This window comes from Lissotriton vulgaris, chromosome 5 (assembly GCF_964263255.1).
Source record: "Lissotriton vulgaris chromosome 5, aLisVul1.2, whole genome shotgun sequence".
Classification (NCBI taxonomy): domain Eukaryota; kingdom Metazoa; phylum Chordata; class Amphibia; order Caudata; family Salamandridae; genus Lissotriton; species Lissotriton vulgaris.
This window is the reverse complement of record NC_141693.1, coordinates 1,925,325,009-1,925,352,317: the sequence shown is the minus strand read 5'-3', so window position 1 is coordinate 1,925,352,317 and position 27,309 is coordinate 1,925,325,009. Positions and strand designations below refer to the sequence as shown.

Here is a 27,309-nt window from a genome sequence, read left to right as displayed (position 1 = left end):
AATCAGCCTTTGCCTTAGTGGAGTATTTTGGGAGAAGTTAGACTTGTTTTCAGAACTTTGATGTAGAACAAATCTTTTGCCCCAGTTTGATCCAGGTAGCATTCATCACAGCCTTTATCGCAGCATGTGTTGTAAGCTCGCCCTTGGGACCGCATTTTCTCGTAAACTAACCCTTATGGCGTAAAGTAATATTATTAAGTAAACGAGTCATCGCTTCATTTTGAGGTAAAATTGCCTTTACTATATGAACTACATTTTACGACAATCGTATGACATCACTAGCCATTATCGCACCACTTTTATTTACAGTAGTCATAATATCAAAATGTCTATATGAACAGGCCTTCACCGTACCCTTCAAGCGACAGATTAAATAAAACAGCCCCCATGGGCAACATTAACAGAGAGCACTAGTTGTGCAATGGAGACTTACAGTGTTCAGAGGCTGAGGTGGTCTTGGGCGTAATACGGGTGCACTATAGGAGTAATGATTCTGTTTATTTGTGCTTTTTTAGTTCTATTGGTTTCAACCAATAGGCTCTGCTGATTTAGCGCTCACACTAGGAGTTCACTCCTGGGCAGGAGCTATAACACAAGCACCAAAAAGGACTATATGATGTAAAAGTGGAAAACAATTGTGTACAGTGGGTATCTCAAAACACTGATTAATATCTTATTACACCAATTTCCTACACACAAATTAATGCAGTGAGTGCATTAACCCACTACATTTTTGGATGGGATTATAACCTGTATACCACAGGCAAAAATAGGTCTCTCAAGAATATCTTTTAACCCACTGAGCTACCTCACAAGTACTGGAAACAGTGGCTTGCTGATCACAATCGTACTTGGCATGTAAATGTATCGCCTACATGACTCATCTTTTAACCTGTAACATTTTATGTCCACCTTTCACGACCCTCCTTTCCTGACATTTTCTTCCTCGGTCTCCTAAAATAATGTTTTCTCTTCTTTCACTTTCGCTTTCCCCTTCTTGTGTGCATGTGCACTAGCAAAGTGACAAGTACAGCAGACTGATCTCGGGCTGAATTATTAAAATGCACTGTAAAGTGGGCGCGAGCTTGCTGCAACGCATGAACAGCTCAAGGGTACACTGGCTGCATTGTGACAAGTACAAGCCCTCAGTACAGCCTTCCGTCATACACTAGCCGTCAACACAGGAGTCTAATGTTAGAAAGCTACCATCGAAACATGTTGATGTAAACTGAAGTTCACTGCGTTCTTGTTGCAAGATTCATCGCGCCATTTTGATTCGAACAACCTCTCGTCACAGGATTTACATGTGATCTCTCTAAACTGGAGACATGCAGTCATATCTAGTAGCCACCTACAGCTAGATAACCCCACCTAAAAAGGCAGTCTCAGAATGGGAAGAACATTCACCCTGGCAATAACAAATATCAACTTTCAGACCTAGAAAATATCCTGCTATTGAAATGTTTACATTGTACGGGTGGAAGTTTCTTCACTTATAGTTTTGCCTCAGATTTTATGATTTTCACACTTTGGTCAGTCTGAAGGCTTCTTTTAGTGAGGGTTTAAGTAATGTTCCCTGTTGTCATAGAGGAGGTGAGGGCCTCGGTAGAAAATTGCAATAGTGACCAAAATAATCTTTAAATGAAGATGGTCCAAGAGCAAAATATTCACAGCAAAAGCCTGTGATTCCCAAGGGAGAAAAGGAAGGTCTGCCATTAGTTCAAACCAACACAGGGTCCCAGGGCTAGAAAATAAGTTAGATTTAAAAATAAATGGATTTCACAAGGCATGAAGCAGTTGAAAAGGAAGGCAGATGGACTGTGGACAACAGAGAAGTGTGGATCAGGGAACTTGAAAGAGACTAGTTTCATAAAGTGGCACCAGTGCACCAATTTTAAAGCACATTTCCAAATCTGATACCCTCATCTAACTTCTCCCATATCGGTCATTCCACGAACAACAACCATTTTCAAACCTGCGCTCCATTAAGGATGCCCAGTACCCAAATGCAAATTGGAGTGTTTTGTAACATCATCAGGGGTATGAAGCGCTATATAAATTCTGTAAAGCAATACAATACAATCTAATATGTGACACCAGGATGGTCTGAAGAGCTATAGCTACAAACAAAAGATCCTTGTGCGATTTTGTTTCCTGTTCAGGTTGTGTCAGTATCCTGGTTCTTACTCACAGAATCATTGGAGTGCAAGAGATCATTAATTCTAGAAGACTCGAGAACTAACAGGATAAGTTGGCTTGATGGTTGTGATAGTAGACTATGAAGTCCTGCATATCCCAAGTTCTCTAGGGATGTAGTTCAAGACCTGTCCCTCGTCTAGGATGTCTCAGAGTTACAAGAGATCTTAAAATGCTTGTGGGTGTGACTTGGATTGCTTTCCATAAAACAGAAGCAAGGCAAGGTGATATTTGGAAAAATCAATACCTCTGCAAATTCCTCCCTTTTTTTTGCGTAATCGAAAGTATTCACATAAAACTAAAACAAAAAGACACATTTAACAGCCCAGTAGCACTGTTTACCAGCAACTCCAGAACCGTAGCCCCTGGGAGTCAAGGGAGCTGGTGGAGAGAATGAAGACTAAGGAATGGTGATTCTTCCAGCAGCCTAGTAAGCCTTTGTGAAGTTCCCTGCTCATATCAGTCCTTTCAGGTTCTGTCTAAAGCTCTAATTGGAGATTTCGTTTCGATGCATGAGACAATCACTTTCAGGAGTATTACTGTTTTAGGCTACAAAAAGGCACAGAAATAAATGTTTGTGACTTTGGCTTGGTTTTTTAACTTCACTTTGGCCGTCGTTGCATCTAGTCGAACATCTCAAGCTGAGTCACTGAGATCACAGTCCTCTTGGCTCCCACGTCCCCTTTTTGACTAGGGCAGCAAACAGACTTGTATCCCCTACAGAAGGGGGCTCATGCTGCAGGTGGAAGAAAGCCCACCAAGAAGGTCCACTATATAAGCCACCAGAAACGTAGGTACATCATCAGCATGAAGAGGAAGATGCCGGAGGCTGCCACCTTGGCGTATGTGGAGCGTGTGTTCAAGTACTTGGCATCCTTGCGGTACTTCTTAGAGATCATGGAGAGGTTACCTGCCTTTGAGTCCAGAACTGCGGAGAGAGGAAAGAGACAGTGAAGAAACAGTTAGCAAGTATGAATCACAGTTGGACCCATAGCATTTTAAGTGTCCAGCATAGACCTACCACATCCCAATATGCGAAGCTCAGACTGGGAGAAGTAAGATGCGCTGGTGACCACTTAAGGGCTGGGCTAGAGTGGGACACTTGAAGCTGCATAAGCAGAGCAGGAGGAGCAGAACCCTACTCAGTGGAGTGCATCCCTGCACTGCTGCACATCACAGGGCATCCAGTTACTGCAGTATCCCAGGCTTCTGAGGAGCACTTCCTGTGGCACCAGAGAGGGGCACACCTTGACACAGTTATCCTTGACTTGCATGATGGAGCTGCACACGCTGCACCACTGTCTGGTCTACTCGATAGTAAACACGCTATGTCTACCGCACCCATATAGTGCTTGAAAAGACTGTACCTGTGAGGGTCTATCACCAGAACAGCCCTGCTTTACCTGAAGGGGTTTTCCTTCAGTACAGCGCCACCTGATGTACCTAACCGTCTCCCATTTTTGCAGGTCCTCCTGATTCCCTGTGCCATCTAAACAAAAGTGAACATTGTGGCTATTCCTGAAGAAGGCGCGTTATACGCCGAAACGTGCTTCAAGACAAAATTAAGACTTTAGTGCCACTTTTTTATTAAATGTATTTTAGTTTTGGTTTTTATTGATTGTACACAAATAGATTTGACCAATATATATGGATAGAACAATCCTGTAATGCATTGTGTAATTTCCATTATGGGAATTTTTTAAACAATACGAATTATTAAAATCTGAATGTATTTGCACTTATTGCCTCCCCATTGTTCTATTATTGCGTACTCTTGTGTTTTATTTTATTGTCTATCTTGAGTTGGACACAATACAGCAATTTCGACCTGTGCCCGGGGAGACACCCCATGAAGTTGGGTCTGCGACTACAGTGATTATTCTTATACTCCTGAGCGGGGAGTGATTCCTAGGAGCACGGCATAAGGTTACTAAACTCTTTCAATCATAGTGGTGCACGATCCAACCAATTAGGGCATGTCTAATCTTCTCTGAATGAGTCTCACATGCTGCGCCTTGCCTAGTTTCAGCACCCCTGCAGTATCAAAGAGTTCCCCATCTCTACAGCGCCCCCTGTGGCCCCCTATACAATGTTCCCTGCTGTAATCCACCTTTACAATGCTCCCTGGTGAACAACACCCAAGCAGGCTCCTCCTTCCTGCAATGCCCCCTGCTGCACCAGGACACAATCTATCATCTCAGCAATGCCAACTGTATTTCTGACAGTGCCAGTCCTCGATGCAGCACTGCTGCTGGACCAAAGAGCACATCACATCCAGGAGCAGCACAGATGTATCTCAGCTCTGTAGCATCCCTCTCTGTATTGTGAGTACTCCCTGTTGTACCCCGATGGCCCCTCTACTTGCTGCAGCACCCTCTGCTGAGCCTAACAGCACCACTACAAGCTGGAACCCCTTTTATACTTGACAGACCTGTCTTCACTGCAGCTTACCCCTCTGTATCTGACAGCACCTTCTCTTGCAGACATGCCCCCTGGTCTAACTGACAGTACCTCTCCTCACTCTAGTTACACCTTCTACACCTCGCCAACACCTCCCCGCTATACCTGCCAGCACATCTCCCAGCAGCAGCGACCCCGCTGCACCTGGCAGTGCCTCTCCTGGCTGCAGCACCTCCCCGCTATACCTGACAGCACATCTCCTGGCAGCCGTGACCCTCCTGCACCTGGCAGTGCCTCTCCTGGCTGCAGCACCTCCCCGCTATACCTGACAGCACATCTCCCAGCAGCAGCGACCCCGCTGCACCTGGCAGTGCCTCTCCTGGCTGCAGCACCTCCCCTCTATACCTGGCAGCACATCTCCTGGCAGCCGTGACCCTGCTGCACCTGGCAGTGCCTCTCCTGGCTGCAGCACCTCCCCACTGTACCTGACAGCACATCTCCCAGCAGCAGCGACCCCGCTGCACCTTGCAGTGCCTCTCCTGGCTGCAGCACCTCCCCGCTATACCTGGCAGCACATCTCCTGGCAGCCGTGACCCTGCTGCACCTGGCAGTGCCGATCCTGGCTGCAGCACCTCCCCACTGTACCTGACAGCACATCTCCTGCCAGCAGCTACCCCGCTGCACCTGCCAGTGCCGATCCTGGCTGCAGCACCTTCCCGCTATACCTGACAGTACATCTCCTGGCAGCGGCGACCCCGCTGCACCTGGCAGTGCCTGTCCTGGCTGCAGCACCTCCCCACTGTACCTGACAGCACATCTCCTGGCAGCAGCGACCCCGCTGCACCTGGCAGTGCCGATCCTGGCTGCAGCACCTTCCCGCTCTACCTGACAGTACATCTCCTGGCAGCGGCGACCCCGCTGCACCTAGCAGTGCCTCTCCTGGCTGCAGCACCATCCCGCTCTACCTGACAGCACATCTGGCAGCAGCGACCCCGCTGCACCTGGCAGTGCGTCTCCTGGCTGCAGCACCTCCCCGCTCTACCTGACAGCACATCTCCTGGCAGCAGCGACCCTGCTGCACCTGGCAGTGCCTCTCCTGGCTGCATCACCTCCCCGCTCTACCTGATAGCACATCTCCTGGCAGCAGCTACCCCGCTGCACCTGGCAGTGCCTCTCCTGGCTGCAGCACCTCCCCACTATACCGGACAGCACATCTCCTGCTAGCCGTGACCCTGCTGCGCCTGGCAGTGCCTCTCTTGGCTGCAGCACTTCCCCGCTATACCTGACAGCACATCTCCTGGCAGTCGTGACCCTGCTGCACCTGGCAGTGCCTCTCCTGGCTGCAGCACCTCCCCGCTATACCTGACAGCACATCTCCTGCCAGCAGCTACCCCGCTGCACCTGGCAGTGCCGCTCCTGGCTGCAGCACCTCCGCGCTCAACCTGACAGCACATCTCCTGACAGCAGCGTCCCCGCTGCACCTGGCAGTGCCTCTCCTGGCTGCAGCACCTCCCGGCTATACCTGACAGCACATCTGGCGGCAGCGACCCCGCTGCACCTGGCAGTGCCTCTCCTGGCTGCAGCACCTCCCCGCTATACCTGACAGCACATCTCCTGGCAGCTGTGACCCTGCTGCACCTGGCAGGGCCTCTCCTGGCTGCAGCACCTCCCCGCTATACCTGGCAGCACATCTCCTGGCAGCCGTGACCCTGCTGCACCTGGCAGTGCCTCTCCTGGCTGCAGCACCTCCCCGCTCTACCTGACAGCACATCTCCTGGCAGCCGTGACCCTGCTGCACCTGGCAGTGCCTCTCCTGGCTGCAGCACCTCCCCGCTATACTTGACAGCACATCTCCTGGCAGCCATGACCCTGCTGCACCTGGCAGTGCCTCTCCTGGCTGCAGCGCCTCCCCGCTATACCTGACAGCACATCTCCTGGCTGCAGCACCTCCCCGCTATACCTGACAGAACATCTGGCAGTAGCGACCCCGCTGCACCTCGCAGTGCCTCTCCTGGCTGCAGCACCTCCCAGCTCTACCTGACAGCACATCTCCTGGCAGCAGCTACCCCGCTGCACCTGGCAGTGCCGCTCCTGGCTGCAGCTCCTCCCCGCTCAACCCGACAGCACATCTCCTGGCAGCAGCTACCCCGCTGCACCTGGCAGCACCTCCGCCCTATACCTGACAGCACATCTCCTGGCAGCCGTGACCCTGCTGCACCTGGCAGTGCCTCTCCTGGCTGCAGCAACTCCCCGCTATACTTGACAGCACATCTCCTGGCAGCCGTGACCCTGCTGCACCTGGCAGTGCCTCTCATGGCTGCAGCACCTCCCCGCTATACCTGACAGCACATCTGGCAGCAGCGACCCCGCTGCACCTGGCAGTGCCTCTCCTGGCTGCAGCACCTCCCCGCTCTACCTGACAGCACATCTCCTGGCAGCAGCTACCCTGCTGCACCTGGCAGTGCCGCTCCTGGCTGCAGCACCTCTGCGCTCAACCTGACAGCAAATCTCCTGGCAGCCGTGCCCCGCTGCACCTGGCAGTGCCTCTCCTGGCTGCAGCACCTCCCCGCTATACCTGACAGCACATCTCCTGGCAGCCGTGACCCTGCTGCACCTGGCAGTGCCTCTCCTGGCTGCAGCACCTCCCCGCTATACCTGACAGCACATCTCCTGGCTGCAGCACCTCCCCGCTATACCTGACAGAACATCTGGCAGTAGCGACCCCGCTGCACCTCGCAGTGCCTCTCCTGGCTGCAGCACCTCCCCGCTCTACCTGACAGCACATCTCCTGGCAGCAGCTACCCCGCTGCACCTGGCAGTGCCGCTCCTGGCTGCAGCTCCTCCGCGCTCAACCTGACAGCACATCTCCTGGCAGCAGCTACCCCGCTGCACCTGGCAGCACCTCCGCCCTATACCTGACAGCACATCTCCTGGCAGCCGTGACCCTGCTGCACCTGGCAGTGCCTCTCCTGGCTGCAGCACCTCCCCGCTATACTTGACAGCACATCTCCTGGCAGCCGTGACCCTGCTGAACCTGGCAGTGCCTCTCATGGCTGCAGCACCACCCGCTATACCTGACAGCACATCTGGCAGCAGCGACCCCGCTGCACCTGGCAGTGCCTCTCCTGGCTGCAGCACCTCCCCGCTCTACCTGACAGCACATCTCCTGGCAGCAGCTACCCTGCTGCACCTGGCAGTGCTGATCCTGGCTGCAGCACCTCTGCGCTCAACCTGACAGCAAATCTCCTGGCATCCGTGACCCCGCTGCACCTGGCAGTGCCTCTCCTGGCTGCAGCACCTCCCCTCTCAACCTGACAGCACATCTCCTGGCAGCAGCTACCCCGCTGCACCTGGCAGTGCCTCTCCTGGCTGCAGCACCTCCCCGCTCTACCTGACAGCACATCTCCTGGCAGCAGCTACCCTGCTGCACCTGGCAGTGCCGCTCCTGGCTGCAGCACCTCCGCGCTCAACCTGACAGCAAATCTCCTGGCAGCCGTGACCCTGCTGCATCTGGCAGTGCCTCTCCTGGCTGCACCACCTCCCCGCTCAACCTGACAGCACATCTCCTGGCAGCAGCTACCCAGCTGCACCTGGCAGTGCCTCTCCTGGCTGCAGCACCTCCCCGCTCTACCTGACAGCACATCTGGCAGCAGCGACCCCACTGCATCTGGCAGTGCATCTCCTGGCTGCAGCACCTCCCCGCTCTACCTGACAGCACATCTCCTGGCAGCAGCTACGTCGCTGCACCTGGCAGTGCCTCTCCTGGCTGCAGCACCTCCCCGCTATACCCGACAGCACATCTCCTGGCAGCCATGACCCTGCTGCACCTGGCAGTGCCTCTCCTGGCTGCAGCACCTCCCCGCTCTACCTGACAGCACATCTCCTGGCAGCAGCTACGTCGCTGCACCTGGCAGTGCCTCTCCTGGCTGCAGCACCTCCCGCTCTACCTGACAGCACAACTCCTGGCGGCAACGGCCCCAACTGCACCAGACAGCGATCTTCTGGCTGCAGTGATGCCCATTGTATTTCCAGCGCCTCTGCTAGCTGCAGTGTCTCCTGAGGTACTTAACAGCGCCTCTCCTGGTCTCCTGGTCACTGTACCTAGCAGCGCCACTCCAGACTAAAGCAACCCCTGCTGTACCGGATCACGCCGCTCTTTGTTGCAGCACTCTCTTATGTACCTGAAAGTTCTTCTCCTTGGTGCACAGCCTCCAGTTGCTACTTGAAGACTCTCCCAACTATATGGTAGCTTTGCTATACCAGACAGAGTCTTTCCTCAGTGCAGCACCCACTTCTGTAGCTAAAAGCCTTGCAACTCTCCAGTGGCACATCCCTTACCTGACAGCGCCTCTCCCCGCTGCAGGACCTCCTCGATGTTAGTCACCATGATCTTCTGCACATCTTGGAGTTCACTGTTGATGGAGCTCAGGTGTCGCTTGGACCAGGAGTCCACATAGGATTTCTTCAGCTTCTGGATGTAGTTATCTGGCAAATGGAAGAAAGATAAGATGGGGGTGCGTTTATACACAAGATGGTATACATTATATTACACATCGATAGATATATATATATATATATATATATAGAGAGAGAGAGAGAGAGAGAGACAAAGAGAGGAAGGACAAATAAGGATAGAAAAATGAAACTGTAAAAATCATAACAAAAGTAGTCCTACAGTAAAAATGGAAAGGGAAAAAAAATAAAGGGATACAGCATAAGAGATAAGCAAGAGTAAAGCCACAGACGAAATATAAGGAAAAGCACAAGTAAAGTAACAATACAAGAAAATAAAAGTATCACATTTTTACAAGCTAGACTGAAAGAAAGAGAAAAATATGCAGAGAAAAGACAGGAAAGAGAATACAAGACAAAAAGTAAATTCACCAAAAAATATAGAAAATTAAAAAGGATGAAGAAAAACTAAAGGAGGAACAAGAAAGAAAATGAACGAAAAGCAAGTAAAGAAAAAGGAGAACGAATAGGAAAATAAACGTGAGAAAAAGAAAACAAGAAGATCGAAAAGGGAAACGTATCATTTCTATCACTGGGTCTGGAAAGGAGGATGAGAGAGTCTGAGGTCAGGTGAGGTGACACAGTACAAGAGGATGCCGGGTGGCAGCCTGCCACCCGGGCCCACACAGACTCCTACCGAACTCGATGAAGGCATAGGGCCGGGAGACCAGGGCGACCCGCTTGCCGTATAGCTCACTGAACTCTGCCTGCAGCTCCTCTAGGTAGGCGTAGGACAACTTTTTAGAGTAAGCTGCGTCACACAGGATCAGATAGCAGACCCCCTGTGAGATGAGGTAACTGCAAGAAAGGAACAGATGGGGTCAAAGCAGGTCACTCAATAGTAAGAACAAATTATTCACTGATCAGAACACATCCCTCAATGACAGAAGACTTTATTCATCAGACAAAAATCAGGAAACACAGTTTGAGCAGAACAACACATCACTTTAGGATCAGAATACTTCACAATGGGGTCTAGGGTCAGACAACATCTACTGGTTACAATTGGGGGTGGGGTCGCACACTGCTCACACACCAGCAGCTATTGGCAGCCATCGGCGACCCCAGAACACTGCCTATCCCTGCTGACGAGGGTTGAAAACCCGAAACACGTGTCCAGGGATGGCGAAGACAGCGAAGATAGCAAGATCGAAAGATGATGCATCGCGAACACTCTACTACAATGACCAGAGTCCTTAGGGGCAACTTCCGCCGGTGTGTGAGTAGTGTGCGACCCCACCCCCTTTTTGTAACTTTAAGCTCCCTTGAGCAGCGGGCTGACGAGCCTGGGATCCCGCACCTACGCGCCGGAGTGGTACTATACCTGGCAGATATTGGCAGCCATCGGCGACCCCAGAACACTGCCTATCCCTGCTGACGAGGGTTGAAAACCCGAAACACGTTTCCAGGGATGGCGAAGACAGCGAAGATAGCAAGATCGAAAGATGATGCATCGCGAACACTCTACTACAATGACCAGAGTCCTTAGGGGCAACTTCCGCCGGTGTGTGAGTAGTGTGCGACCCCACCCCCTTTTTGTAACTTTAAGCTCCCTTGAGCAGCGGGCTGACGAGCCTGGGATCCCGCACCTACGCGCCGGAGTGGTACTATACCTGGCAGATATTGGCAGCCATCGGCGACCCCAGAACACTGCCTATCCCTGCTGACGAGGGTTGAAAACCCGAAACACGTGTCCAGGGATGGCGAAGACAGCGAAGATAGCAAGATCGAAAGATGATGCATCGCGAACACTCTACTACAATGACCAGAGTCCTTAGGGGCAACTTCCGCCGGTGTGTGAGTAGTGTTCGACCCCACCCCCTTTTTGTAACTTTAAGCTCCCTTGAGCAGCGGGCTGACGAGCCTGGGATCCCGCACCTACGCGCCGGAGTGGTACTATACCTGGCAGATATTGGCAGCCATCGGCGACCCCAGAACACTGCCTATCCCTGCTGACGAGGGTTGAAAACCCGAAACACGTGTCCAGGGATGGCGAAGACAGCGAAGATAGCAAGATCGAAAGATGATGCATCGCGAACACTCTACTACGATGACCAGAGTCCTTAGGGGCAACTTCCGCCAGTGTGTGAGTAGTGTGCGACCCCACCCCCTTTTTGTAACTTTAAGCTCCCTTGAGCAGCGGGCTGACGAGCCTGGGATCCCGCACCTACGCGCCGGAGTGGTACTATACCTGGCAGATATTGGCAGCCATCGGCGACCCCAGAACACTGCCTATCCCTGCTGACGAGGGTTGAAAACCCGAAACACGTGTCCAGGGATGGCGAAGACAGCGAAGATAGCAAGATCGAAAGATGATGCATCGCGAACACTCTACTACAATGACCAGAGTCCTTAGGGGCAACTTCCGCCGGTGTGTGAGTAGTTTGCGACCCCACCCCCTTTTTGTAACTTTAAGCTCCCTTGAGCAGCGGGCTGACGAGCCTGGGATCCCGCACCTACGCGCCAGAGTGGTACTATACCTGGCAGATATTGGCAGCCATCGGCGACCCCAGAACACTGCCTATCCCTGCTGACGAGGGTTGAAAACACGAAACACGTGTCCAGGGATGGCGAAGACAGCGAAGATAGCAAGATCGAAAGATGATGCATCGCGAACACTCTACTACAATGACCAGAGTCCTTAGGGGCAACTTCCGCCGGTGTGTGAGTAGTGTGCGACCCCACCCCCTTTTTGTAACTTTAAGCTCCCTTGAGCAGCGGGCTGACGAGCCTGGGATCCCGCACCTACGCGCCGGAGTGGTACTATACCTGGCAGATATTGGCAGCCATCGGCGACCCCAGAACACTGCCTATCCCTGCTGACGAGGGTTGAAAACCCGAAACACGTGTCCAGGGATGGCGAAGACAGCGAAGATAGCAAGATCGAAAGATGATGCATCGCGAACACTCTACTACAATGACCAGAGTCCTTAGGGGCAACTTCCGCCGGTGTGTGAGTAGTGTGCAACCCCACCCCCTTTTTGTAACATCTACTGGTTGTCACATTTTAAGATTTAGAACACATCACCAGGGTCAAAACAAATTCAGGGGGATAAAACACATCACTGGGCTAAGAACACAATGTACTGGGGGTAGATTCTCTGGTTCCCTCAAATGTCAAACACATCTTGGAAGGTCGCAGCACACCCCTTAGGGTTCAAAACACAACACCTTGGGGGACAACACATCACTTGGGGAAACTAGGCCTAGGCCAGGACACATCACTCAGAGCCTGACAGAAACCATCACCTGGTGGAGGTGTGGCGCCGCGTCTAGGGCGACTGACTCCGGAAGCTGGGGATCACGGTTCGATCCCTGGCACCGGTGGCAGATTAGTCCAGCACCATGTGACTCTGGGCAATAGCTTGCTTAATCCTACTGACGGCCCCCAGCACCTAGAGACCCTAACGGGTGATAGTGCGCTTTACAAATGTAGATTATATCACCTGTTTGAGATAACAGATCAGCGTGGCGGGCGGACAGCATATTTTAATTAAAGAGGTGTCAGGTCCAGTATCTTAAGGTTAGAACCCACAATCTGAAGGGTCAGAGTCACCGGACTCTGACGGGAGACAGTACACATCCTTCGGGAGTAGTACCTCAACCAGGGATCACACCGGTGGTCAGGAGAGATCTTTAGGGAACACATCTCTCTCCCAAAATGTATTTTCAAAATGAACTTTTGTTTGAAACTTAAAAAGCCTAACTTTTGAAGTAGACAATGAGAGTGCAAATTAGGATATAAATAACATTGTACAAGACAGGTAATAATGCCCCGTACACAAACAAGCATTGGCAATGCCAACAGGTCTGGCGTATGAAAGAAAGTGCATTTTGTGTCATTGATGGGTTTACACACTCAATATGTCATCATATGTACACTCTGTCATTTATCTTGGCACTCCTCCATCCATCCACTGACTCATTCTTACATACACCCTCTGACACAACTGCAATGAAACGCACACAAATTCAACAACATATACGAGAGAAAAGAATACAAGCAGAAAAAAGCCATCTAAACAAGGTGGACATAAGCTTGAAATAAGAAAACTGAACAAAGCAGCAAGTGTTCGTCTTGAAGAGGTATTTTTAAAAGTCTATCAGTGTTTTAAAGTTCCAGCCTGGCTGCTATATTTAGCACCAACGATTTGGCCATCTCGTAATTGTAAAACAAGGATAGATTATGGACAACAGCATTCCATAATATTCTCCTGGTTCAAAGGAAGTGGCACATGGGATGAGGTGACGCGCAGATTAAATGAGGTGCAAGCAAGTGATCAGTTATCACTACTTGGGGAATAGTAGTATCGTCTTAGGAAACATTAAACTAAAAAGAGAAACAAAGAAATGAAAAGGGAACTATGAAAGGAGGAAACTGAAGGACTGGCTGACCAGCCTGACACTGAAGTGCACTCATTTTCAGGTGGATCAGCACATGTGATCAGAAAATGCAGTTATTCACAGCCTACAGGCCAATGACTAATGTGTACTTAACTTCACCCCATGCATTTCGCAGTCATGGATTGAAGCAGTGTGTAAATGACACTTATATCAGTGACAGAAGACAGCTGTTCGAAAGGCCGCCTATATATCTACCTATATAGATATATGTATTATTTAATGATATTTTATTACAAGATACTGGCAGACTGCTAAGCTCAAAGGGCCTCCTGCCGAGACTGTGAGTATACAAAAAGGGGGAGACTGTAGCAAGAATTATTACAGTACAAATCTTTTTACCCCCAGAGTTTGTCAGAGGCGGTTACCAACATCAAAATCCTTCTCTACAAAGGTAATCTGTGTTCATGTAACACAATACCTATATGTAGGCTTCAAAACAGAGAAACAACAAAACACCCTTCCATACCTACTGACTTTAACATATTCTTTTTACAAACAATATCTCATGTTCAACACCTATAGTGTAACTTTCAATTAGAAACAATCAGGGCTATAACTTTTATCTTTGGTTTATTAGCTGTGCCAGCTCAGACCTCAACTAAACATTCCACAAGGCAACCATTAAGTATTCCATAAATAAAATTACAGTTGCCAAACCAATATAAAACAAATACTAATAGATCCTAATAAGGATTATCATACTGTAACTCTACTATCACCATGGTGTATTAAGATGGACCACCAACACCACAACCCTTGCCTAATACAGTAATTTCCGAGATTCTTTCAGAACAAATATTTGTCTACACGCTTTAGCACAGTGTAATAGCAATCCACTCTTAACAGCCAACTGTATTTAACACAGGCTTTCCACAATAAGAAAGTCAAGTCTATTTTCTTTGACATAACTTTTCATTATAAATAGTTCACATCTCTTTACTATTGGTTTGACACTATTGTCCAACACAGGCCTACTCAGTGTGCATTAGATGGCAACCATCATGCATACAGTTACAAAGTTACAAATATTTCCAAATTGCAGTTGGCAAAACAATATACAATCCCTCTCAATTATATCCCCAGGGTTGGCGGAGTGGGTGACCAACATCAAATCTCTTGCCTAGTATGGTACTCTGCGTGATTATATTAAACCAAACACTTGTCTACAACCTTCAAATGAATGCAATAAAAATCCACGGGTTGAGACGTATAGGCTTTAACAAATACTGTTCACAATAAATAGGCCAGGCAGACTCCCTTTGTCATAGCTTTTCAACAGACCAGACCTATGTATCTGATAAAACGTTTCCTTGAAAGAAAACAACAAAAGAGTGTTCCTTGGTTTGTAAACACAGGAGTGAAGGAGCACAAGAGACCAACAACACCAATTAGGTTTGTTTAGAAAGCCCTCACTCACCGACCTGGTCGGTGACATGCTTCATCATCGGACCCCACTGGGTGTGACCGAATGTCACCCCAGTGTGCTTCAACGCCAGATTTACTGCGGAGCGGGTAATGTGAAGGTGTGAGGGCTAGGTGATGAGTTACGTGAACAGAGTGAAGTGGTGAGTTAAAAATGCCTTGTATGTATCAAAAATTGATTTAATGACTGATCATCAAGGACATAATTAAAACATTTGTTGGTAAACAAGGCCAACTAATTTGGATGGTCTGTTTCCAATAACATTACGTGATGGTGAATGGTCAACATGTTTCTGCCAATGTTGGTGTAGTTAACCTGGCATTCGTCAGGACCCAGAGTGATTAAACCCCGGCGGTATGAGCACGCTAAGGCCCACCCTACCAAGGGACGTGAAAGTAAAAAAATGTCTGTCAAAGTGCAAAGTAAAGGGGGCTTCACCGAACAAAAAAAGGCGGGAGGCACACACCCTTCTTGTCTCAGGGTCAGAGACAACAAAAATTAAAATGCCCCTGTGAAGGCAAGAGGGTACAGACAAACACAGAGAGACAAAAACAATTAGTTATTGGTCTGCAGACCAACAGATTTAAAACCGGTGACTTGTGCTCATGTGGGCTAACAAGTGCACAACACACGACTAGTAGCAGAGGTGCGTGGCTCTGCCTGTGGCTGTATATTAATTTTATTACTTGATAGCATTTAACAGTGTCATGCCAGTCTCACGTGAAGTCCGTATCGTTTGAGCACATAGATACAATGCCCATCAGTGCGCGTGTGTAATACCATGCGCTGCGAAGGAGATACGTGACATAATGGGGAATGGCGCTACGATAGTGAACCTGAAACGTAACACGCTCACTATAAACAACTAAGCGATCAATGGGCCAAAGGCCAGTGACCACTTCCCTTGCACACGTATCAAACCTATAGCGGTTATCATTGGCTTGTCACCATAACCAAACCAGGCCTACTGTACTGGGCCCAAGCTTTTCCATGAGGCCAACATCAGACATATAGTCATAAAATAGCATACATATCCAAAATTAAAGCTGACAAAGCAAAATACTAAGGACCCTATTACTTTCCAATCTTTATTTCGGCCATTGCCCATAAAAGATAAACAATCAAACATATACAATCACAGTAGATCAACACACTTAAACAATATAAACCATTGGAATTACATGTTACTAAAAATGCCTTAAAAACTATGAATCTTAAAATTAGGAGGAAGCCAGCGTCTTTAAAATACGGTTGCGGGTGTGCCAGACATTAGTGAGAAATTTTGCCAGTGCAAACACAGTTGGGCCTGTAACATCAGATTTTAAAATCCTATACATTGGGGCATATTCCCTACAACCCATGTTCCTAATCAGTGGGAGGAGCCAATACTTCCTCGCAACCCTGTAAGCTGGGCAAAAGAGGGCCACGTGTAAATCAGTTTCCTCCCTGGCATCACAGGCCGGACACTGCTTGGTGGTGGGAGGTGATGACCAGGAGCTGGTAAAAGATCGAAAGGGCAATGTGCCGTATCTCCATTGGAGAAACAACTTCACGGCAAGCACGGGGGAAATGGCGTCCAAAACCCCCTCAAACCTGTATAAGTCCTTACTTTGTGCAAATACAGAGGATAGTGACCCTTCAGCCTGGCTATCTAGGACCCTAGCTAGTTTTCATTCATGGTATGCATTGGCCAGGGATCTCTTAGAAATGTTTTGTGCGGCATTAGCAGGATCAGTCCATAGGTCAGAGAACCCCATTTCCATACAAGTATTTTGGATGTATTTTATCTAGGGTATCCGAAGCGCTTTCGGGTGGGTCAATAGTTCCATCAATTCCGCCCTATAGGCTGCAAGATCGTTACTACTCCACAGCCTACGCCAGAAGGCTATGGGTCTCAAACCTATTTCATCGGCTATTGGTCGTAGACCCAGATCTAACCTCAAGGGGAGGAGCGGGGTGCTGGGCGGGAGTGCGGCTATCTGTCTGATGAAATTATTCTCCGTTAATGACAGACTACGACAGAATGTGTGTCCCCACAGTTCCGCCCCATACGTAGTTGCTCCCCTGGCCTGCACCCTGTATATCTGGATAAGCGACCCCAACGGACGGTATGAGGAGCCATTCATCATCCGGGCGATGCCCCCTGTAGTTTGTGCCAATTTGAGGTTCGCCTTGCTCTGGTGGGATCCCCAAGACATGGTTTCATTAAGGGTCACGCCGAGGTATTCGAAGGTGGAGACTCTCTCGAGCCGTTCTGCTCCCAATAGCGGGTTCGGCCGCAGTTTTTGGCTCGGATTCAAAACCAAAAACTTGGTTTTGGCCGCGTTAATTTCTAACCCCCTGTCAGTGCAGAAGGCCACAAATGAATTGAGGATCCTCTGTATCCCCATAGGCGTTTTAGACCGCAGCAGGGTGTCATCTGCAAACATAATTGCAGGCACCCTGCTGCCATTCAGTTTGGGGTCGTCGGTATAGTCAATGGCAATCAGGTGGGCGATTACCCCGTTGACGAAGAGGCAAAACAGGGTCGGTGCCAGCAAACAACCCTGTCTTACACCTCGGTCAACGGGGAATCTTTCAGTGAGTTCCCCGGACCTCCCATACCTCACTCGAGCATAGCTGTTGTGGTGTAGTCTCTGTAAGATTAATAGGATGTCCGGAGGAACGCCCATCTCTGCCAGGATGCTCCAGAGTTTCCCTCTGGGCACCAGGTCGAAGGCGGCCCGTAAATCCACAAAAATTGTGTAGAGACTGCCGCCCTCGAATATTGCTGCCCTCGAATAGATGATGTTCAATCTAAAAACCTGGTCCACAGTGGAAACTCCCTTCCTAAATCCCGCCTGATAGGGACTAAGGACACCCACCTCTTCCGCCCAGTCCTGGAGCCGATTCAGCAATACCCTGCCAAACAGTTTCTGTGCTACATCAATTAAACTGATGGGTCTGTAGTTGGCTGGGAGGAGAGGCGAGCCCTTTTTGAATATGGGCACCACCTCCGCCCCCAGCCAAGTACTAGGGATTTCCATGCCGCTAAGAACTCCGTTAAACAGAGCGGCGAGGTAGGGGGCCAAAACGATGGGCTCCTGTTTAAACAGGTCCCCGGGTAGGCCATCCAATCCCGGCGCCTTTCCCGAGGTGAGTCCTGCTATAGCAGCAGTGACCTCGCCCAGAGTTATTGGATCCCCCTCATAATCTGGCCAACCAACCCCGGTGTCAATGATAGATTCTCCCGGCTCAGAGCTATAGAGGGACTGGAAATGTGCCTGCCACAGCCCTGGTGCGATGTTTGGCTCAATTGCCGATTGGAGATTTTCCGACCCCCCACTCACTATCCTCCAAAACAGTCGGTGGTCTTTGATCGCTAGGGCCTTAGTAAGTTCTTCCCAATGATTTTCCTCCCATTCAGCTTTAGCGTGGGCAACGAGTTTTTTGTAGGCCCGTCTGCTTTCTCTTAGGTTGTCCCTCCCTAGACCCTCCTTGATAGATCTAAGGAGTTCCCCTTTTGCCCTTCTACAGGCTGAGTTGTACCATGAGGATTTGCGTTGCAGCCCCCTACTTGAATTCCGTGTGTTACTAAAAAGATTAGGGGCCGCAGCTTTTATGAGGTCCTCATGAGCCTTATATAATTTAGCCTGGGAGTCTTTATCGTTCACCCCGGTATCCAAGTCCCCCACAATTTCCAAGATGGGAACTATCCCGTCATAGAGCCTAGGAAGTTTCTCCTTACTTGTGACCAGATGCTCCCACCTGATTCTTCTCCTGCTATTTTCCAGGAGAAGTTCAGGTTTGCTCCCCACCAAAGACGTCGAGGGAGTCTGGAGGCCAGGGTGAACAAGATCGAGCTCAAGTGCATTATGGTCACTATCTAACCTTTCCGTTACCCTAAAGTCCCGGATGGTTGGCCACTTCACTATTTGGGCCAAGACATAATCCAAGCGAGACTCTCTTCCCACTCTATTATAGGTGGTTCTGCTGGGTATGTCAGATCTCAATCGCCCATTACAGGCTCTAATTCCAAACTTTAGGGTGAGGGCTATGATTTGTAATGCAAGTGGAGTCCATGCCTTCGGGGGGGGGGAGCTTCTACCGTGGGCACTGACCATCTAGCCTCTTCTTCCATTGGGAACCCCTCTAGAAGACCTGGCAATGGCTCAAAGTGAGAATTAAAATCCCCTCCCACCACATAGGATAAGTCACTTGGTAGCTCAGATAGATAGTTTGTGAGTTCATCTATGGTAGGTGATTCCTTGGCAATTCCCACTGGCCTGGAATAGATGTTAATTAAAACAAGTTTAGCTTGGTTTGGCCAGGATAGTAAAACCACAAGAATATCATCCGAGGTGGCCGGTAACCGAGTTGCCTCACAGCCTAGGTGGGATGCAACCCAGGTTGTGAGCCCGCCTGACGGGCGGCCTTTGCCCTCCCACCTTGCTGGGATAAAAAATGACTGATAACCTTGGTGCCCATAGTCTTCTCTTGCCCAGGTTTCCTGAAACATACAAACGTCTCCAGTTTTAATGTAGTTTGCCCAGTCTGGGTCGGCCAGTTTGTTAGCCAATCCGGCAACATTCCACCAAATTAATCTCAATTGTTCAGGGGTGTCAGTTGCCGTATCAGAGGACCCTATTACGACTTTAGCGTTCTTCCAATGGGACGGCCCCCCGGCGGTCCTAGGAAGACTACCAAGGCCGTGGTTCGCCCACCCTCCGGATTATGAGGTTTATCTAGGGCAGGCGGGCAGGCGGTGAGTCTGCGGTCTTTTGGCGGCGACTATGGTAGGCTCATATGAGAGCCTTAACACCATACCGCCGCCATGAGAGGGCAGCACATTACTGCAAGGTGGGCATGCACCATGCCGTGCATGCCAAACCAAGCAGGAACTAGGGTGCAATTCCAGGGGGGACAACCTGTGAGATTACATGCAACAATATACCCATCTATAACCTGCAACACAATGTGATAATAACCAACTGTTGAAGGTGTATCAGCTTTAATAAATACTTTTCACAATAAATATGCTAGAGCAAATGCCTTTGTCATAACATTTCATAATAAGCCAATCCGACCTACGGCATCAAACACAGTGTTTCCCATTGCACCAATAAGGCCTACAGCTTCTCACTGTAACCAATTCAGGTCTACTGTTTTGCACGTAAACTTTACATAAGTCAACCATCAGGAATACAGTAATAAAATTAGTAGGGTATACAATATTACGGTTGGCAAAGGAAAATACAGTCTGTCCTAGGAGGGCCTTACAAGGATTTTCACAGAACAAATCTTATATTTCCAAGGGTTGTCACAGGGGATAACCAACGCTGAACCCTAGCCTGCTAGGGTAATCTGTGAGGTTCCATGCAACAAAAAGCAATTTTGAAGCTTTAATATCGATTAATAACAATGCTCCGGTAAATACCTATTGAGTTTAACAGAAGCTTTTCCTAATAAATATGTCAGGCCTACTGTCCTCTCGTAATATTTCACAATAAAAAGATAATTCCTATCGCCATGATCACTGGCTTGCGACCATAATGAACTCAGCCCTGCTGTATTGAGTATAAAATTTGCCACAGGCCAAAAGGTGAAATACAAACACTTTTTTAATGGAAGCAGACAAATTCAGCCCAATCAAATCCCATACTAAGGAAAACCAACATGTCGGTGGAGCCTAAGCCCCTCTCTCAGTAGTACTCTGAAAGCTCTTTTTTGTTGATCTCATAAGGTCAACAACAGCTGCTCTGTCAAGCCACACTTAAACCCAGTGGCGGCGGGTACAGATAAGAGCAATGGAGCGGTGAGAGGGGTGGGGGCTTGACGGGTGGGGGTCGGGTAAGTCAACATACGACGGGAGGAGTAAAATTAATAAAAAAACACTTACCTTGCGCTTGCCGCATTGCAAGTTGGGTGATGTGATGAGCGCAAGGTAAGTCATGTGTCGACTTACCTGACCCCCACCCCATCCAGCCCTCACCCCACCGCTCTTACCTGTGCCGGTCACCACTAAACATGCCTGTAGATTAGTGTAGACCTGGGCATCCCATACTGCTTTCAAACAAACAACTGATTTGATTTGATAAAAATGTATATTGCGCAAAAACAATAACCCGCAGGTATCAAGGCGCCTAACAATAAAATCAAAAGTCTGAACCATTCATCCTTACACATAGGCCTGTAAGAAGAGGCGAGTTTTTAGGGCACTGCGAAATGTCTGTAAGGAAGGCAGGGACCTAAGATCCAAAGGGAGATCATTCCACCATTTGGGAGCTAGGGTGGAAAAAGCCTTGCCACCCCATTTGGCTCTTCGTATACGGGGGACTGACAGAAGCAATTTCCCGGAGGAACGCAGATTCCTTCCGGGAATATAGTGGGAGATGATGGAACCCACTCCAGAGTCACTGTTTTTTGCAATGGCTCTGTATATCATGCACAGGACCTTGAACCGTACTCGGTATTCTACCGGAAGCCAGTGCAACGTTTTTCTGGCCAACGTTGCCGAGGAGCGTCTGGGAACATCCAGAACAAATCTGGCTGAGGCATTCTGGACTACCTGTAAGCGCTGCAGGAGGCTCTTGTTTAGCCCAGCATACAGACCATTACAGTAGTCCAGACGTGAACCAATAAGTGCGACGGCTATTTGTTTTCTGGACTGCACAGAGAGATATTTCCTGATCCTTCGCAGAGTATGAATTAGGCCCCAACAGGTGGAGATGGTTCTACACACCTGTCTGCCCATATCTAGGGCAGGATCTATCATCACCCCAAGATTTTATGCGGATGTTGTGGGGGAAGGGCACACTCCAAGTGAATCAGGCCACCAGCTAGATGACCAGATGTTTTCGTTCCCACCAAACACCATCACCTCAGTCTTCTCCCCATTCAGTTTAAGAGAGTTCTGAATCATCCAGTGACCAACCGCCTCCATACAAGATCTAAACTTGGAGGCGGTCTGCACATCTGAATGGGAGAGAGAGACGAGAATTTGGGTGTCATCCGCATAGGAGACTACCTCCATCCCGAAAGTTCTTATTAATCTTGCCAGTGGGGTCACATAGATGTTGAATAGGGTCGGACTAAGAGCCGACCCTTGTGGGACCCCACATAGCACAGGTCGGGATGGAGATAGAAACTCACCCATCTTGACTCTTTGTTCCCTCCCAATTAGGAAGGAGGCCAGAAGATCTAGAGCTGCGCCCTTCACCCCCACTGCGCCCTTCACCCCCAACTGCACTCTGAAGTCTAAAGTTAATGATGGACAGCAATACATTCCTCATGACTGCCCTCCTCCTATCTATACAGCTGCCAGAGAAACAAAAAACATCTATTTAATTAGGAAATTTTTTAAAGGCGAGACGGACTTGCTGCATCCCTTCGTACTATGCCCTTAGTGAGACTTCTCTATGCAGCCATACTGCTGCTGGCTCCGGAAGCCGGATAAATAAAATAATCAGAGCGGCACACAGGGGACACAACTTCTGCCCACCAACTTGTGGATGGAGCCAAAGTCCCTCTCAGTAGTAGGTCTGAATGCTCCTTTCTAGTTCATCACACATAAGGTCATGAATAATTAAGCTGTCAAACCAGACATAAAATGAACTACGTTTTTAAGAATGTACGGTTTATGTTGCACCCTACACACACTTTGATTTCAATAACTGTGCAAAAAAATGAAAGAAACAATGTACTTAAACACAGGTTTATCATATCAATATACATATCCTCTCAAATAAAATATTAATCAACTCAAAAACGAGGAAACCTACAAGAAGTAAAAACGTTTGCTTAAAATGCCACGTGACAAATAGATAAAATCATACTGCCACCTCCTAGTAAATAACAATACTATTGCAATATTTGGGCCATTCTACACGGTTGATAGACTTGCAGATTACAAACAGTAAAAGAAAAACAAGCATTTGCAAAGTGTATGAGAGGTATTGCCTTTAACAATGTTTTAGCCATGCTGCACAGAAATTCATAGCTGAAAGGTTTTAAAAAAAAATAAAAAATAAAAAAAGTGCTATGACGTAGCCAGCATTAATAGAGTTGTGTTGCTTTTTTATGAATTGATGGCAGGAGGGCTGCTGTGCAACATGGCTAAAAACACAGACAAAGCCTGTGGTGTAGGCGAGACCTATTGGCTTTGTCAATGCATTCTGGTGGAAGGGTTGGAAGTAATGACAGGGTGGGCCAAGCAATGACAATAGGAAGAAAGGAATGCAAGCAACGAGGGAGGGGGGTGGGGGGGGGGGACAATGACTGGAGGGTGGGAGGAGCAAGCACTACAACAAGGGATTGGGGAGTTGGAGGTGCAAGCAACACAATACAGGCCAGAAACAATACGGGTGGGAGGGGCCTAGAAACAACATGGGCAGATCAACAAAAATGCAACTAAACAGCAAAAAAAAAGTATCTTATATTCTGTTATGTCATCTGGTGCTCATGTGCAGCTCTCTTATGGCTGATTTTGTGCTAAGGTGGTGGAGTGTCGCCCCACTGCTTTTCGCAGTGTAAACAAAGAAAAAATAAAATAATAATAACTGAACTTTATTATAATTTTATTTGTTCCTGCTGCAGCGTCTTGACTGGGCTGGCGGGCGGTTCTGCTCTGCTCTTAGAACAGGGGAAAGAGTGCTGGTCACTATGTAAGTGAGCATGACAGTTTGGCCGGCCCGCTCAGGCCGGCCAAACAGTCATGCGCACATTGTATGTCCCCCACCTAGATGAATTACAGCCTGGCTGGAGAACATGCCCAGGCTCCCATTCCTTGGTTGAACACCGAACCACAGCACTCAGACCAATCACAACGCTGTGTTGCAGCGTAGTGATTGGCTATGGAGAACCTGGGAGCCCAGGTGTTTTCTGTTTGCCCGGGAGAAGCCAGGAAGAAGACGGAGAGGCAGCGGCTGGCCAGCTGGCAGGCAAGCCAGCATGTAAGTGATTTTTTCCCCATCCCCCTCTCCTCCGCTACCTCTTCCCCCCTCCCTGCCCCAATGCTGCTTCCCGGGAGCAGCCACCACTGCAAGAGCAAGACCCCTCACCACAATTGCGGGCCTACGCCATAAGTGCGGGAGCCCTTTGCGTATTGGGCTTTAGTCGCCACTCTGAATGAAGTTGTAAGTGTATTCAACAGATACAGGTCTGATCAGTTTAGTCCAGCAAGAGGAGTGAGAAGGTAAATATGATGGAAACCTAGGTGGATCCAAGATAAGGTAAGAAGTCAGGACAAACATAGGCAAGTTTAGGCAGAGTGGTGGTAAATGCGTGGGCAGGTGCAACTGGTTAAGTATGTTAATAAAAGTCATACTGCAGTACTACAGCCTGCTGTGTAATGTGTGACAAAGACGGCAGGTGCTCACGATTTAATATCATCAGCTACTCCACTTTGTACTCACTGAAAGGTCATGGGACCGGCCTCCAAGGAGCAGCGGTGAGGTGAGTGCTCGCTCAGCTTGCGGAAGAGCTGCTTGGCCTGGTTCTGGTACTCCTGCAGGTTGCGGCTCGACTGTGTAAAAAAAGAGACAGAAAGGTATATTAATGACTTCAACCAGTCGGAATTCATTGAGGAGGTTCCTGCAGTTCTGGAAAGATAGTGTCAATGGCATGCCACAGCATCAAAAGGAAAAACAAGAACAAGAGAAAAGCCAAAAAAGTAGAAGACTATATAGAAAAAAATCTAAAAAAGTTAATTATGAATGGATATTCTGCCATATATTTCTTCATAATGAATTCTTCAACTTACGTTTTGTCCAAGAGGTAATAACATAGATTTACTGGCTCTGGAAGTTCTAGTAGGGAGGTCCTACAACATTTGAGTGGTAAGTTCCTGTACTTCTGTGGATTATGACTTTGGGTTTCCTGCAGCTATGGAGTCTATGGGTTATGAGGTTCCTCTAGCTCTGGGGTCAGAATGTTCATGTAGCCTTTGGGTCAGGAGATTTCTAAAGCTCTGGGGCAGGAGGTTCCTGTGGCTTTTCGGTCAGGACCTTCCTCTTGCTCGGGGGTCAGACTTTCCCAAGCCTTTGGGGGCAGCAGGTTTTTGATCATCTTGGGTTGGGCGTTTCTAAAGCTCTGGGACAGGTCGCTCCTTTATCTTAGGCATTAGAAAAGTTGTGACATCAGGAGTGCCTGCGCCTCTTGGTTTGTGTAAAACTGCGGTTGGAATGGTTCTGTATATTTAGCATTAGAAGGTTGGTGTGGCCCTAAGGCTAGGCGGTAGCTTAAGTCAGGATATTCTGCTGACTAAGACTCCAGAACGTACACGGTTCAGATGCCTCTGGGGCAGGAGATTCTTTCAGGGTGTTCTTGGGGACATTGGGTGAAGGTGTTTTGGAAGCTCTGAGAGAGCAGGCTGCAACATTTCTAACATGAGAAGCCTCCTATGGCTCTGGGCTAAGGAGTTCATGTGCCACTTGGGTTAGGAGGTTTGTGTGAGTCCGGGGCTGGCAAGGTTCTGTAGATCTGCCTTCAAAAAGCTGGAAGGTACCTAGAATCAAGATGTTTTTCTAACTTAGAAACCAGCAAGGGCTTGTGGCTCTGGAGGCAGGGGTTAGTGTAGCTCAGGAGCCTGGAGGTTCATGCGCGCTCTGGAGTCAGAAGGAGCAAGAGGGTCGGGGTTGAGTGGGTTTCTGCACTCAGGTCAGGAGGTTCCTTTGGCTATGTGGTCAGTGGTTTTTTCCATTTCTGCTACACCCTCAATAAACTTTGTTAAATTAAGCAGCGGAGAATATCTCACCATAGTGGCTATGTATGTACGCATGTGGTATTTCTATAGTGGAAACATATCCACAAGAAAGCAAATCATATCTAAATCTTTCAAACATATTTAAACCAAATTTTCATTACTCACTAGATCATATAACACATAAATCACACCTCAGCGTGTCTGCTAGATCCCGCCTCAAGGTGAACATTAGATCACATGTAACTACCTAATCAATTCTCAATCACATCACATGCACTTCACGATCAAAATGGCTGCCAGATGTTGTGGATGTGAGGGCCAGGTCAACTGTTATCGCACCACTGTTGACCAATGGTGTCAGATAATGATAAGTGCCCTCTCCTCTCCCCCCAAGAAAACTTAAATTACTTCATCAATTAACACCCATGCATTCCTTAACTGTGTGACCTGTGATTCCCTGGCACCCCAAGAAACAGCTGACCCAGCTCTGCTTCATAATTTTCCATCTGCCTTACCTGCTCATTTTCTTGCATGGAGGCGGCCAGAAGCAGACCATCCTGGACACGGGCGATCATAGTCAAGACCACCATGTTGAAAAGTCGATAGTGAAAGCGAAGAGGGGTCTGATGCTTCTGGAGATCCTGGTTGCTCTATTGGAGTCTGCTCCTAGGGTGCCCCTGGCTCAGCAGTGGTGTCTTTTCTGGAGTCAGGAGGCTGCTGGAACTCCTTAGGTACTATCCAGATGCCCTCTCTCCTGCATCTCTGGCATCAGTTGTCCTAGGATAGATCCCTGGTCAGTCAGTGCTTCAGTTGGCTCAGCCCTTAGTTTTCCTGACACCTGGTTAAGTTATTGCTGTGCTAATTACTATCTGTCCTGACTCAGTCAGCCCTGATTTGGTTATCCTGACACCTGGGTCAGTGCTGCTGGGTCTGTTACTGCTAGTCCTGGATAAGTCCCTGCTTTTCTTGGAAGTTATTGGTTGCTTTGCATCAATCCTCAGCCAGTCACTACCTGTCCTGTCACCTGGATCAGTCCCAACCTGACCCCCGCTCTTCTGTGCAAGTTCCTGGTTATTCTAGGTCAGTGCTTAGCTGTTCTGGGTCAGTTCTGGTTCCCGGTGTCCTAGGCTCCAAGTACTGCAGCATAGACTCTGCTCAGACTCTCCCGGATCTTTTCTGAAACTTTCTGACGTGGCTCATTGGGACAGCAGGGCAAACACGGGGAATCTTCGGCAATCTCCGAAAAAAGGAGGCGGGACCTTCGGCAATCTCCGGAGAAGTGGAGTAGTTGCAGCGATCCGGAATAATCCGCTACGTGTGAAAACCAGCGCCTGCCGCTAGAACACTGTACGCATGCGCAATAGAAACAGTTTGTTAAACTTTTCCTTTCACCATTCTCCACGAAAGGAACAGACAACGTTGGCAATCTTAGAACTAAGCGCCAGTGATATTTCCCATTTCACAAACTCATAATGCGGTCGGGTGTAAATACCTTTCAAAGATTGCGGTTACGCATTGAAACCACAAATAAATGTGATGGCTCTCTTGTTGAGCACCTTGCAGGCGTTTTGAATGCACTCTTTGCCTCGCCTTAGAGAACAATTTCGAAGCCGCCATAAAACATTTTTGTAAAATCTATTTCGTTTTCGGGTTAATTTCAGCCCGGGATTCTACGGTTCTAACATGGCGTCTT

General features: G+C 48.8%; 1 protein-coding gene across 1 annotated transcript; it reads right to left on the bottom strand.

Annotated features, from left to right (window-relative positions):
* Positions 1-218: 218 nt before the first annotated feature.
* LOC147717742 (vesicle-trafficking protein SEC22b-like) lies at positions 219-26,928 on the bottom strand. Its single transcript, XM_086924524.1, has 5 exons — positions 26,132-26,928; positions 24,328-24,437; positions 9,746-9,906; positions 8,935-9,081; positions 219-3,124 (listed from the first exon to the last, which is right to left on the bottom strand). The coding sequence occupies exons 1-5, from the start codon at positions 26,204-26,206 to the stop codon at positions 2,967-2,969; spliced, it is 651 nt and encodes a 216-aa protein (XP_086780650.1). The 5' UTR covers positions 26,207-26,928; the 3' UTR covers positions 219-2,966.
* Between the last annotated feature and the right edge of the window lie 381 nt (positions 26,929-27,309).

Bases quoted from the DNA above. Each gene is read 5' to 3' on its own strand.
- LOC147717742 (XM_086924524.1), bottom strand. From the start codon at position 26,206: ATGGTGGTCTTGACTATGATCGCCCGTGTCCAGGATGGTCTGCTTCTG. The intron at 24,438-26,131 runs GTAAGGCAGATG...TTTTTTACACAG, and splicing joins CCATGCAAGAAAATGAGCAG to TCGAGCCGCAACCTGCAGGA. The intron at 9,907-24,327 runs GTGAGTACAAAG...CCTTTCTTGCAG, and splicing joins GCCGGTCCCATGACCTTTCA to TTACCTCATCTCACAGGGGG.